Raw genomic sequence first — 13,737 nt, forward strand, 5'->3', positions numbered from 1 at the left:
TATACCATAATCTTACCTTGCTATCTCACACGGTGATTATAGAAGGACAAGTAGAACTATATATACAAGAGCAATCGGTTGACGGGCTAAGATACGATCACTACCAGAGGAATCACATCGAGTGCAGCTTCTGCTACTGAGAAAGAGTCACCATCTAATGGTACTTTGAAATGGCGCTGATATAAGTTTGACCGGATTGACTATTTATCATCAAAAAAACAAGATCAGCATTGATTATACTACAGAGAAAAACAACATGACCCACCTCAATGCACCATTACTGTACATAGGCCAGACATCGCCCAAACCATCGCCATTAGAGTACGCATAAGCGTGTACCCTCTCATCAGCCTCGAAGAGAGCTACAATGTCGTTGATGTAGGTATTGATCTCGCTCTGGTCCGTACAAGGGATGAACGACGAGGAATCATCGACACAGGCGAATTCAGTCACCCAGATGGGTTTTCCGAATGTGTTGTAGTAATAATCGATATCTGCCTTGACACCATCCATGTTATTCTTGTTGACGTGGATATTGGTGATATCCCATGGAACGGAAATCTGCTTTTCGAACGATCCCAACCATCCGATGTATTGTTCAGCGGCCTGATGACACATGGAGGGTGAGATCAAAGTCGATCCCTTAGCTTTGAATGGACCGATCAAGGTGTTCCATAATCCAGCGGCGGTGGAGACATCGATGTTGGCACTTCCCCAGGTTGAACAGTCGGGTTCCTCGAATCCCATGATGTACTGAGGAGCAGAGGTGATAGCTTTGAATACGTCCAGTCGGGACGAATCGGTGCTGTCGACGGTTCCTGCACCCCACAGCATGGGGACGGCGATGGGTGTGCCGCTGTGACCGGATGGGTTGGCAGACCAGTCTATACCAGGGGAACAATGTAAGCGATTGTTCACTTGACACACGGAGGGCAGATAAAGAGGTAAATGTTACGACACGAGGGCAAGAAGGGAACAAGTCGCTTGTAAAATGAAACACAACTCACCATACCACCATCCGATGTGGGATTCACAATCGTCATAAGCGTCCCCACCGGCAATACCAGCCTTGATCCCATTGGGAGTGTACTGTCCGTTACTCGAAGAAGAAGAAGCAGCAGAGGTGGAAGCGGCAGCAGCGGCAGAAGTGGAAGTAGCACTTGAAGCAGCTTCAACTTGAGAGGTCTGTGATTGAGATTGAAATTGATGGTTATCACTTGAATCTTGCACTTGAGTATTATAATCTTGATAACTTACGGTTGTTCCGTTGGTATAGTTCTCAGCAGGTTCAATCCATGCTGCACTAGTCTCTGTCGCAGCAGCAGCTGCTTGTGAAGTAGTAGTAGCAGCTTCTTCAGCAGCGGAGGAAGAAGTGGTCCTGGCTTTACATGTCGTACCCCTCTTTCGGACTACCTTTCGCTTAGGTTTCAACCCCTCGCTCATGGGTTGTCGTCTCTCCATAGCAGTGGCCAATCGTTCCACTGCCCGAGCATGATCAACAGCTTTGGCAGAGTGTCGTCTGTGGGTGGAAGCGAGGGCGGGAGTGGAAGTGGCCAAGAGGGCTAGGATGGGGAGTAAGGTGGACAGTTGCATCTTGATTTGTATCTTGGTTGTGTTTTGTTGATATTCGAGTTGAGATGAGGTTGATTGGTCCGATCAAAGTCGATTTGATAGATGTCGATGTTGGTGGGTAGGTCGAGGTTGAACGAGTGTCTACAAATGAGTGTCTGCGGTAGAGTAGGGCGTGGGACTGTGCGAGTGCAGGGGTGTTGAGTCTGTATGTTGAGCAGTAAGAGATGTTGAAGGAGGATGATGGGGTTGATCGATGGGATGATGATGATAATGATGACAACGACGAAAGAGCGTGTTACAGTCGAGATGGAAGGATAAACAAAGAGAGATCCTCGTCAGCTACCTGCTATTTATACTTGTCATCCCTTGATCAGGCTGCGAAGGGTGTTTGTCTGTGTATATATAGGTGTGTCCGGGTGCTCATCTCCTTGGAGACGAACGGAGAATAACCCTCACTCAACTCTACCAAAGCACAGAGCACAGAACAAAGGAGCAACCTGGTTCAACAAAGAGATACCCTCTGAATGAAAGGATATGATATACCACTCCAAAGCTCAATCGATATATCATACCAATCAATCGAAAGGAGAAAGTGAAGCAAACCGAAGGGAACGCGTCAAACTCACCGAGGTTAGCTTCGAGCGTTACTTTAGAAAAAACCAGTTTTCTATAGCAAGTATCTTGACGTCGATGGTGGTGGTGGTGGCGGTGGTGGTTGTGGTGGTGAAGATGAAAAGAGTGAATCTACCTGTATGTCTATGTATGTATATATATATCTGATGAAAACAATAAGATATCTCAAGCCAAGTAAGATGAGGAATGAGGCGTAAAAATATCAAAGAGGGAAAGAGGCGACGCGACTGAGAAAGAAATCAACAATCCTACAGTATCACCCCTGAACATCTCGGAATATCCTGTAACGAAACAACCCTCAAATGTGATATATCATACAGTCAAAAGTCTGGATTTCAGGTGAGAAGTAAGGGTGACGTGAAGGGCTGTACCTGCGGAATAAAAATGCAACCAAGAGAGAGGGCTCACAGCAGAAGGGAGAGAGGAGGGTGTGTGCCTACGATTTTAACCTGGTCCAACAATAGGCAAGTTCACGACCACCCTATTCCGAGACAAGATGAAACGTCCACATCTAAATGTGATGAAACGCTGCGGCTGCGGCACATGAACAGTGATGGTATGTTCTTTCGACGTCTTCTGTCTATGTCGTTTGTACTTCGGTTCACGTCTTCATCTCTAATCTCGCATTCGACTCGACTGTTCACGACCACCCCGAAAGCAATCAGAGTTTGCATATATGCCTTCCAGCGCGTTGTGGGGATAGAGCGGTAACATCACGTTGCCTTCTCTTTCATCGCCAATCAATTAAATTATAATCTCGCCCAATCCACCCCAACCACCCTCAGATTTATCAAGAACCGAGATTCTGGAATAACCCAACAAAGGGGTGCATACCCCGATTAAATGGTGAAAGGTACACTTAATAGTTATGCATAGAACGATCGGTGAATGATGAGTAAGACCTCTTTTCAACCACTATAATTCCAATAATGTATGTACAACCCCTTGGTAATGTTTTCCCTATATATACAGATAATGTTGTTCTAGATATTTCTTTCGAGATGATGTTCATTTCTTCAATCTATCTTACACCCTGATATTCTAATGTCCAACCCTCTTTGTGTATAGTCGAGATTCGAGTATTCTAGACATGACTGACCAGAACAGGGTCTAACCCTTGTATTTTGATGTTCTCGATTCAAGAGAACCCGACACCACCCCATCTGCGAGGTGTTCCCAACTACAGAGGTGTCTACTGATGTCGAAAAAGGGAGGACTTGCAGGGGGGTCCTCGGCTCTGATGGTTCCGAAGTTGTCTTGACCTCAATTCCTAATCCTCGTCCCCTCCGAACCCCCATACATCCTCTTCTCCACCATAACCCCAAACCTCCTCCTCGTCATCCTCATCATTCCCATCTTCATCATGCTGCAACTTCCTGACCACCAACGCTTCCACACAAATCATCTCCTCCCCGTCTCCTTGTGCTTTGGGATCATCGCCGATAGGCAATTCATCAAGGGGTGAGTGTGTTTCCGTGGGCGAGGTAGAGGTCGTTGATGGTGAGACCGGTTCAGGCAATTCACGTACATCTGCGAACGATAAAGATAGACTGTCCAGGGGGAGATGGAGTAGGTCGTCCAGGAATGGTTCTTCCTCTTGCTGGAAGGGGGGTGAGGTCAGACGTAGGGAGGATGGTCGAGCGGGTTGATGGGGAATGACAAAGTGAGGTGATGTTAATTGATTGGACGTTTGATCGAGGATCTCAGTGGACGGCGAAGAAGATGCAGGTGTGTTATCGTTTGAATCATTCAGGTTCATCTCCCTCCACATGGGGTTGGTTCCATCTCCCCTAAGCAGATCTAACCTTCTCGCTTCTGACCTGGCGGTAGATTTCCGCCTTTTCTGATCGTCTTTCTTACTTCTAGAACCAAATGAGGACGACGAGTCTCGAGAGGGAGAAGCGGAATTATCCCTGGTATTGAGCATCGAGGCTGGTGGTGTATCCGCATTATCCTGCTCAAAGAAGAATGGCGACGAATCTTCATCGCTTGAAGGAGCATGCTTCAACCCATCCACCTCATCCTCACTTGTATCCGACGATCCAGCCAGGTCGGTAGGATCAAATATCAACTTTTTCGGTGTCGTACCACCATACACTCTGGGATCTTTCGGCGTGAACCGCTCTCTGCGCTTACTACCCCCTTTCTTCCATTTACCCTTCTTCGTCTTTGTCTCTTCGATGATAATAGTGCTGGAAGCGGAAGGCAGAGGAGGAACTGGCGGAAGAGGATGCGGCTTGCGCGAAGGGTGAAGTACAATCTCTCTGAGGATTATCACCGTGGCTCCTACTTCCGATGCCATGAGTTCTAATGTGCGTAGGGAAGCGTCCATTTGGGATCTTGGGAGGCCGATGACTGTTCCGTCGTCTGCAAGGACAAGGTTTTAGCATTGCACCACTATCGTTAAAGCAGTTCTAGTTGACGAGGGTGATGGAGTGGATGAACGAATTGCAACGCAGGGCCAGGGCAGGATCGGGAGGGAATGGCAAAGAGGGGCGAAGGAAGTGCCGGGATGGGAGCAAGGGCAGGGAAGAAAAGAGGCGAGGGGCAAGGCGGGATGCGAGGGGTGAACGCAAGAAGGAACCAAGGGCAAAGGGAGAGCGGATAAGGAGCGAAAGAGGTACATTTTGAGCGGGTAAAAGAACCGAGGCGAGAGCAAGGAGAGGAAGTACAGCGAAGGTGATGGGTACGAAGGTCTTCAAGGGAGGTTCGTGGTCATATCATGCCACTACAAAAGTGCAACTCACCCGCCAACCCCAACTCATAGATAGCCTCATTCCTGCCCTGCTTCAATCTCCACATCAACTGCGTTATCAACCTCTCGAACCTCTCCGGCGTCGGATCAATCAATTTCAACTTGTACTCTATATATCCAGCTTTGTCCCTCTCCGCTGCCAGTTTCGTCTTGACAGGTATGAGCTGGTGTCTTGAGATGTTGGACGATGGTTTGGATAGACGTTCGTCCCATTCTCTGAGTGCTTGGGATGAGACTGAATGAGCGAGGGAGCCACCGTTGGCTGATATGGATACATCTGGCGGAGTGTTGGGTTCTGTAGCGTTGACTGAAGTTGCTGAAGATGAGAGTGACACGGACGATCGACGTGGAGGGAGGGAAGTGGTGGATAGTGAGTGGGCTACCTCATGCCATGGTGAAGGTCTTCTGGGTATGTCGGTGGGTAATACCTTGGGTGAGGGTGAGGGGACTGCGCCGGTGTGCGTGGCAATACCGCTATGCTCGGACATGATAGCTATGGGTGACATGGTAGAGGTGGATCACAGAAGAGCTGCTCGGTGAGTGACAGATCTTAAAAAGAAGGAAACAGTGAGTGTGCCAGCCTATGATATCTGGAAGTGATTTTGATGAGGTCTATAGCGTGTTGATACAGGCGTAGTTGATGTTATCTGTGTTCGTGTTCGTGTTTGGTTCCTACACCGGATGATCATCGTGTCGTATCTTGATTCGCTCGGTTTGTCGGTGGGAGAAGCGAGAAGGGACAGCCAGGGGGTGAAATTATACGACTGACATGATCGATCTAGTGTGTCTTGTGTGGATTGATTGTATATATATGTGCTACGCTAGAAGAAAGAAGAAGGAAAGAATGAAAACAACGAATGAACAACGTCGTTAACAACGAAGATCGAGTCGTTCGGTACCACGTGGCAATCTCCAGTGGCAACATGATGCCTCAAACAACGGCAAAGGGCTATTTCATGAACATTTATCATGTCTCTTGTATGCATGGCGAGGGGAGAGGAGGTCGGCACAATGCACAATAATGCTCATCCTTGAATAACCTCCTGAGAGCAAGATTACACCTTGTCAACGATGCCTCAGATAAGTTAAGGGAGTACAATTAGCGAGATCTCCAGATGATAAAGATCACGTTCGGCAATTATCGGAATCTGTCGGGATCACCCTGACACATCTTCGTTCGTTCGTCCGTTCATTCTTTACTGAATCACGCACAAAACACTTACAAGCCAATGATCATCCTACAACATGCCAGTAGACCGACAATCGAAGAAGGGCAACCCTCGGACCGGTCCCAAGAGAACATATCAAGCTTGTGCGCCATGTCGTGCAGCTAAATTACGTTGCGACTTGGGTGATCCCGACGCGCCCAACGGTCCACCTTGTCGGAGATGTCTGCGGACTCATCGAGATTGCGTTTTCAATGCTATCTATGGAAGAGAGGAGCTGAGCCGCTGTGGTCAGTCTTCGCAACGCCCTAAAAATGTGAATGCGGGATTGAATATACCGGAACAGGGTAATAATGATGGCAGAGCTGTGCACGGAGCGGGTCCATCAACAGACAGGTAAGTCCTGCAAAACTCTCTGGGATCCGATTGATGCTGAACCTTGGCAGCGGTAGCACATTGATGTATTCACCCAACAACAAAACTAGCAACTCTCCTCTGACCTCAATGTCCAATCATCACTACATCAATGAAGACAACTCCGAGGCATTTCGATTTGCCCGAGGTGAGGCTCTGGAGAATCCCGCTGATGCGCTGAGGATATTACGAGCAGCAGCCGACGAGGAGGAAGCCCCAACGGGGGTCAGTAGCTCTATTAGAACAGAACATAATGTGTATACGGGTTCGGAAAACGTAGGATGGCAGCGATGGCAGCCGATTGTCATGGGTACATTAACAGCGGATGAAGCTCGTTCACTGTTATATTTGTGAGTTGACACTGAATGGTTTGCTCAGATTGACGGACATGACAAATGCCGGCTAACCTCTGCACAGTTATCGGGATCATCTAAATCCGTGTCACCCATTGATATCGCCCGAGGTGTTCCATACCAGCAATCTTGGGCAATTGCTCAAAGAATCCATATTGCTAGCTGTCCTGATAGCTACGGCTGCGCGTTACTACAACCCCGTAGATCTTCATGAAGACGGGAGATTATCGGAGACTGGCTCAAGGACCATCCGAGCCCATCTGATGGACTGGATATTGCGTAGACTCAGCTTTGTAGCGATGGGACAGTGAGCTGTCTCGCGAATTGCGATAATTCGATACAACATATCTGAACTCTGATCACATTGCTTGACTCTAGAAATGCGTCTATAGGAACCGTGGAAGCGCTTCTGATCCTCAGCGAATGGCCGCCCGAACCATCCGCTCTCTCAGATACCGGACTGTTGGATCCTTTCCAGGAGCAGAACGATCGTTCAAGCCCCTGCAAGCTTTATGACGATGTCTCTTGGGCATTAACGGGGATGGTACGTTGTCAACATGCTGGCTGCAGAAGTGGGAGGTGCTTAGTGAACTACTTTAGGCCGTTCGCGTGGCTCAGAAACTAGATCTCCAAGATGAAAGAACCTATCTGGATAAATCACAGCCCGACTGGGTTGTCACTAGAAGGTATAGAACCTGGACAAGTAAGTTTAGTATTGCCCATATTACATGACTTTGACGCTAATTGGTATTATCCACAGACTGTCTATCAGCCGACCGACAGTGAGTCTATTGACCTATTTCGTAGTCTGAAGGCTGATTTCTGTGACATTGTTCGTGAAGCGCTTCGGTCCGCCTGAGCCGTGCCTCTCTAATGCAAGGTGAGTCTGCGAAGGTCTCACTTGATGTCTACCTTGAGCTGATAGCCATTTCATTCCACAGCCAGTCAGTTGTTCGTGAACAGATCAGATCAGAGACACAGTTTGACCTTGCTTCCCTTCAGAAATGTCTACAGCTTGGTACAGAACGATATCAGGTATAGGGTATCTCACAGGAGACACCACTTTCCCTCTTCCCCGCGTTCATCTCAGTCATCGTGAAATCCTGAGCGTGGTCGAGCTGACGCACGTAAGTGTTACTCTGGGTTTGGATGGTGGCGCCTAACATGGAGCAGTGATTGAAACTCCTAAACACAAATAGATCATCGGTCTGCTTCAAGAACTACTCTATATTTCACCCGAAGTCACTCAGGAGCTGATCAAAACAGCTCGTTTTGAGAGCACCCTTCATCGACTTAAGCCGGAGCTCGACTCTTTGTGGCAAAGACAAATCAGTGATCTACCTTCGTATCCCACCTTGGATCAGAACGACGAGCCGTTCACCGCAGATGAGCTACGGCAAGTCCGGTGGAGAATGGACCATGACTACGTGAAGTGAGTATGATATCGCTGCACCATAGATCAACAGCTGAATCACATCAGGCTCTATGCCAATTCTATCGCTATGAGAGCCTCTCAAAATCGGTTATTGCAGAGGCACAAGGTCAGTCGTGATTTCTTGTACTCGTTGATACGTGACAGCTCAATCGGCGGTTTCTCTCCAGCATAAGAACAGAGAAGATCGAGTGTTCTCAGCCAACGTGATACAGTCATCTGAAGGATCCTTCATCATCGAAGCTGTGGACGCGGCCATCTCCCTGGTCAAGTGTGGAGTGGCCATGGAGAGGAAAGGAGTTCTGAAATACTGTCCCAATCGTGTTTTCCTTAGGCTGGTAAGCTACATCGAAAATGACATAAAGCCCGCCAGAGCTGACGTTCATAAATCTTAGGTGTTTGCCAGTGTCTTCTTGATGAAGGTGAGTCACTGCACCGGGCGTTGCGCACGTAAAGCTGACATATCAGGCGATGTCTTTCGGAGCTGTGGCTCCCCCCGAGCAAGACACTGTAGATTTGCAGTACGACCTGATAAAAGCTCTCAAAGCTGTCGCCGTGGACGAGAACCATGTAGCATCATACCTATCCACCCTTCTCGAACGGGTCTTCCCATCGATACCGACAGAGCCCTCAAGACCTTCGTCAGACCAGTCAATGGAAGGACCTCCGCTGACAGACCAATCGACCTTGGCCCTGTTCGGTTTCGATACAAGTTTGACTGCCGACTTCCTGCCTCAAGACCAGTGGACCGATATGACTGGTTTTGGTTATGATCCCAGCTCGATTATCTCAGATATTGAGGAGATGCTGGCTGCTTCGACGAATCCGATACAGCCATTCACGAATGACATGGGTGGAATGTAAGGATGTACTGTATACTATGTACTGAGCTGTAGTAGTAGTGATATGAATTACGTACAAGATAGACGCCCAGTTACAACATTGCCTACCGCTTTCTTCACAAACGACTTGATCTGCTTGTCTCCGTCTGGACTTTGCCATGTCGTTCCAAAACTCGAGTTTCGCCTGCACCTCTTGTTTTATAAGTGCCGGCAATCTCAGGACGCCACTTCCAAGCTTTACTAGCTTCTTCACTCAATTTTCCTTCCAAAGCAGCGACGACATGACGACCGATTGTGGGGAAGAACTTGAATCCATGGTACGACCCTCCTGTGGCCATCAAAACTTTATTGGAATCTGGTCGGAATGTTATCAAGAAATTGTCATCGGAGGAATCGGCATCCCACTGCAAGCAACATCGCATGATGGTGATCAGCATCTTCTCCTCCTATATGGCGTCACCCTTACTCACGCATAGCTGAGAATAGCAGAACGGTCTGTCTGCGAGGTGAGGAAGAAACGTGGCGAGAAGCTCACGCATCTCGGCTATGCACTCAGGAGGTAGGTTGTTGTAAGAGGAAACAAGGGCTTCAGGACGAGATACATTACTTTTCCCGTACCACGCGTATCGTCCGGGTAAAGCGAACTTGAGTCGACCGTCCACCGAAGGTTCGAAGATGTAACCGTGTGCTACAGATGAGGTCAGGTCAGCATCGAGAAACTCGAGTGATATAGTCAGAACCCACTTTTTGAATGCAAACAAGGCATGTCCTTGTATAAGAAAGCTTCCTGGGGTTCCAATTGAATCATGGCCAGAGCGTATCCATATGCTCGGAGCATGTCGTTGACCCCGATTCGTGAGCCTGTAGACGCGCCCATGGCAAGGACGACTCGTTCAGAAGGGATATGCCTTCCGCTCGCGGCCCTTATGCCGTCCACTTCTCCTTGAGCATTCTGGTGAAGAGATTCAAAAGTTCCGTCATTTCCGTGTATGAATCGGACTCCTCGAGATTTGAGCTACAGGTGAGAGGCATCAGATTGGTATCTAACGTCGGTACATAGAATGATACCACATACCTCGTTTGCTACTGATATTAACGCATTGCCGGAATGCGCCCAACCAGCTTCTGGATTGAAGATGCCGATCCAATCGTCCAATTTGACTGAGCCAGAGGTCTGAGTGACGATCTTCTTCAGATCGGCTCCGCACTTTATCTGTTTGGCATTGGTCTTGACACCGTCGGCTCTTATGTTCGCCCAGATCTGATTGACAAGTCAGCGAAACCAACGGGATTGATAGCACTTTTACGCACCTTGGCGACAATTTCATGCCCTCGAGTGTCGTCTCCTGCGGCTCCGGTGAACCATCCAACCTGAGAATATGGTTGCGTCAGTCCACATGACAAGAATGACTCATGACAGTACATACCTTATGGAAATGAGGTTTGAACAGAGGATCATTGTTCCAAGCTGTGTATGCTTCCTGTGGATAAGTCATTCAGCCCCCAGACTCTTGTTCACAGGTTGCCACATTAATCACTCACTCTCGCTAGACCACCGTACAGTGGTATGTGATACTCGGTTCGAATAATCTGTGTTTCCTGTCAGCGTATATGGTCCTGCTGTGAACATCTCGGTACTCACTTTGTTAATGTCTGTAGCTGCACTGAGTGGGCTGGGGACTGGATGAGGATCGATTACGGTGATTTCTTTATAACCGGTTCGAGACAAGTGCAAAGCCGTTGAGAGGCCAAATACACCTGCACCGACAATGAGGATAGAGGTTTCTTTCGTGAGAGCACTGTTCTTGGGCATGGTGTAAACTTGAATTGCAGGCGTAAAATGTCACCACTCGCCAGAGCCAGCGCATTCGGTTTGGATATATACCTTAACCGATAGCAGCACACGATTACGGTAAGACCTGCCACCGAAGGATTCCGACATTTCGCCACCGACGTATTCCGACGTTTTACGATTCTCAATGAACGGAATCCATCGGTGGACACGGAGTACATCGGTAAGACTGATAACTGTCTCATGATCATGTGAGATAAGGAATCATCTATCATTCGTCAGTCGGATCCTGTGGCGTGGATATAAGGGCAGGGGTCTGGGGTAGCCGATTCTTATCTCTTCCCCAGGCCATCAATTGTTCTTCCATCTCTTTCACATTGAGCTCAACCTCCAGACAACATGGATACTAGCGCCCAATTCGATACTCACACCGAGGCTCAGCTCGACGCAAAATTCGAGAAGAGGCTTGTCCGAAAGATCGATCGGTGAGTAACACTTTCTAACAAGATGTAGTATCGAGAAACATGCTGACCCTCCACCTTAGACGTATCATGCCCTTGATTTGCCTGGCATATCTATTGAATTATATCGACAGAACGAATTTGGGTAATGCTCGAACACTCAACAATGATGCGAAAGACGGTTCGACTATGAATGAAATGTGAAGTGTTTCGGTCATCTCAATGCAACACTTCCGTTCACTGATAGGTTGCTTCCAGGCTAAACATCACCGGCAGTCGATACACTTTGGTGGTTGCTATTTTCTTCGTCCCATATATCATTTTCGAATGTGAGTGATGCCTGTTGCGAATCCATTGTTGCTATGGCTGATGGCCTCGCCCCACATAGTCCCTTCAAACTTCCTCCTGAAATGGATGGGTCCAAGAGTGATGTTGACCCGAATCACCGTGTGTGGGTATGAGTTCCGGCGGGCTCACGTGAATGACGCTAATCGGCCTGTCGAAAACCAGTGTGGGGGATCGTTACCATGTGTACTGCTGCTTGCACAACCTAGTGAGTGATTCAAAGAGATTTTCCGACACTGAGACGGGTGCCGAGATCTGATCATCGTTGGTTTTTATTTACAGCGGAGGCCTTGTCGCCTGTCGGATCTGTTTAGCCATTGCCGAAGCGGGGTTCTTTCCCGGTGTCATCATGTACCTGTGTTTCTGGTACAAACGTGTGTGACCACCTTGTCAAGGCGATTAATCCCATGCTGACTTCCGTTTCAGCCGAGGAGCGTGGTGCTAGAATCGCTGTGTTCCTTGGTTTTGTCAGCGTATCCGGTGCCACTGGTGGACTCATCGCAACCGCTTGTTCATATCTCAATCACAAAGGGAATCTCCACGGTTGGCAATGGCTTGTAAGTCTTTACGTGAATATGAGCAGGGGATGGACGGATTCCTGACCGTATATTCACAACAGTATATCCTCGAAGGTATCCCTGCCGTTCTCTTCGGAATTGTCCTTTTCTTCCTTCTGCCTGATTGTCAGTACAAGGTGTAAACGAGTTTGGACATCACTGACCGTATTTTGTAGTCCCTGAAACCGCTAAATTCCTCAACGACCAGGAGAAGGTATTCGCTTCAACGCGATTGGGCCCTTACGCACCTAAAATGTCAGACAAGCATTTCGTAGGGTCCGAGATCTGGGCAACTATCCGAGCACTCGACTTCTGGCTTTTTGCGTTAACGTGAGTGTTTTTATTACATGCTTTCATCATAGAGGAACATCTACTGACGATGTTGTGCCATTTCAGATACTACTTCATCAGTGCGTGCCAAGATTTACTGCTGTTCGAGATCGCAACTCAGTCAGATACTGATTACAATGAGTGTAGACCATTGTCTCAACGCTTTCTCCTACTTTGCTCCTTCGCTCATCGCAGGATTCGGCTTCAAAGGAGCTGCTGCGCAAGCTTTGATCATTCCTCCAAACTGTTTTGGGTGATTCGTGATTCTCGTCAACCTCGGTGCCATAGGCTGACGCTCTGTATTATTCAGCTTCATCGTCATCGTCGCCAATTCGTGGTTATCTGATAGGAGAGGGCGACGACCGGAGCACATCATCGGCGGTTTAGCTCTGATTGCCATTGGTTTCATCCTTTTGGCAATTGTGAAAAGTAGTGTTGGCGGACGATATGTTGGGATCCTCCTTATCGGTTGGTGTCTCCACTGTGTGCACTCACCTCGCCCAATCTCATTGCTAAGAGATCTACTGTAGCCTGCACAAACTCGGCTGTTGCTCCCCTCCTGGCGATGCGTACCTCCACGGTCTCCGGTGCTTCTGCCACTGCAGTCGCCAGTGCTGGAATTGCGGCATTTGCTAACATCTCTGGTAAATAATTGATCACCCACTGTCAAACGATGAAAGTCACTGATCACAATGAGCAGGTATCACCGCCCCTTTTATCTACAATTCCAAGACCGCGCCTCATTACATCCCAGCTCTGGTGAGTGCCAGCTTCAACTCTTACCGAAGGGACTCATTCATCTACTAATCTTTTGTCACCAGTGGGTTTCAGTAGGCTTCATTTTCGGTGCCATCACGTGTGTCTGCGCTCTATGGTATCGACTCGGTCCAGGAGCAGGATATACGCCCAAGGCGGAAAGTCCTATCTCACCTCCCGTCGACTATTCCAGAGATGTCGAGGATTTCTCAGATGGACGCAAGGATAAGGATCTCAAGCTTACCCAGGTCACCGTGGGACAGGTCTGAAAGGATCCGAGAGAGCACTCTAAGTGCAGTGGCCCTTGTACACAGTCGTTAAGGAGAATG

At 48.4% G+C, this 13,737-nt stretch overlaps 5 protein-coding genes across 5 annotated transcripts; 2 read left to right on the top strand and 3 right to left on the bottom strand.

The window, feature by feature from the left end:
* Positions 1 to 154: 154 nt before the first annotated feature.
* I302_109200 (uncharacterized protein) lies at positions 155 to 1,593 on the bottom strand (the record flags this gene model as incomplete). Its single annotated transcript, XM_019194929.1, has 4 exons — positions 155 to 200; positions 266 to 884; positions 1,008 to 1,185; positions 1,258 to 1,593. 4 exons carry the CDS (start codon positions 1,591 to 1,593, stop codon positions 155 to 157), a joined length of 1,179 nt encoding a protein of 392 aa, XP_019043765.1.
* Positions 1,594 to 3,475: 1,882 nt separating this feature from the next.
* On the bottom strand, positions 3,476 to 5,466 carry I302_109201 (uncharacterized protein; the record flags this gene model as incomplete). Its single annotated transcript, XM_019194930.1, has 2 exons — positions 3,476 to 4,572; positions 4,953 to 5,466. 2 exons carry the CDS (start codon positions 5,464 to 5,466, stop codon positions 3,476 to 3,478), a joined length of 1,611 nt encoding a protein of 536 aa, XP_019043766.1.
* A 739-nt stretch (positions 5,467 to 6,205) lies between these two features.
* Positions 6,206 to 9,189, top strand: I302_109202 (uncharacterized protein; the record flags this gene model as incomplete). The annotated part of the gene is made up of 13 exons (XM_019194931.1): positions 6,206 to 6,522; positions 6,579 to 6,890; positions 6,958 to 7,200; positions 7,272 to 7,437; positions 7,494 to 7,596; positions 7,654 to 7,675; positions 7,736 to 7,773; positions 7,896 to 8,020; positions 8,093 to 8,325; positions 8,374 to 8,434; positions 8,496 to 8,663; positions 8,721 to 8,747; positions 8,794 to 9,189. 13 exons carry the CDS (start codon positions 6,206 to 6,208, stop codon positions 9,187 to 9,189), a joined length of 2,211 nt encoding a protein of 736 aa, XP_019043767.1.
* A 94-nt stretch (positions 9,190 to 9,283) lies between these two features.
* Positions 9,284 to 10,980, bottom strand: I302_109203 (uncharacterized protein; the record flags this gene model as incomplete). Its single annotated transcript, XM_065870824.1, has 8 exons — positions 9,284 to 9,571; positions 9,638 to 9,855; positions 9,912 to 10,182; positions 10,243 to 10,428; positions 10,479 to 10,538; positions 10,595 to 10,648; positions 10,710 to 10,757; positions 10,810 to 10,980. The coding sequence occupies 8 exons, from the start codon at positions 10,978 to 10,980 to the stop codon at positions 9,284 to 9,286; spliced, it is 1,296 nt and encodes a 431-aa protein (XP_065726896.1).
* A 378-nt stretch (positions 10,981 to 11,358) lies between these two features.
* On the top strand, positions 11,359 to 13,677 carry I302_109204 (uncharacterized protein; the record flags this gene model as incomplete). The annotated part of the gene is made up of 14 exons (XM_019194933.1): positions 11,359 to 11,444; positions 11,504 to 11,620; positions 11,679 to 11,749; positions 11,809 to 11,871; positions 11,931 to 11,973; positions 12,048 to 12,139; positions 12,192 to 12,322; positions 12,385 to 12,448; positions 12,499 to 12,652; positions 12,774 to 12,905; positions 12,963 to 13,120; positions 13,183 to 13,296; positions 13,353 to 13,411; positions 13,474 to 13,677. 14 exons carry the CDS (start codon positions 11,359 to 11,361, stop codon positions 13,675 to 13,677), a joined length of 1,488 nt encoding a protein of 495 aa, XP_019043769.1.
* Between the last annotated feature and the right edge of the window lie 60 nt (positions 13,678 to 13,737).

Source organism: Kwoniella bestiolae, chromosome 8 (assembly GCF_000512585.2).
Source record: "Kwoniella bestiolae CBS 10118 chromosome 8, complete sequence".
Taxonomy (NCBI): domain Eukaryota; kingdom Fungi; phylum Basidiomycota; class Tremellomycetes; order Tremellales; family Cryptococcaceae; genus Kwoniella; species Kwoniella bestiolae.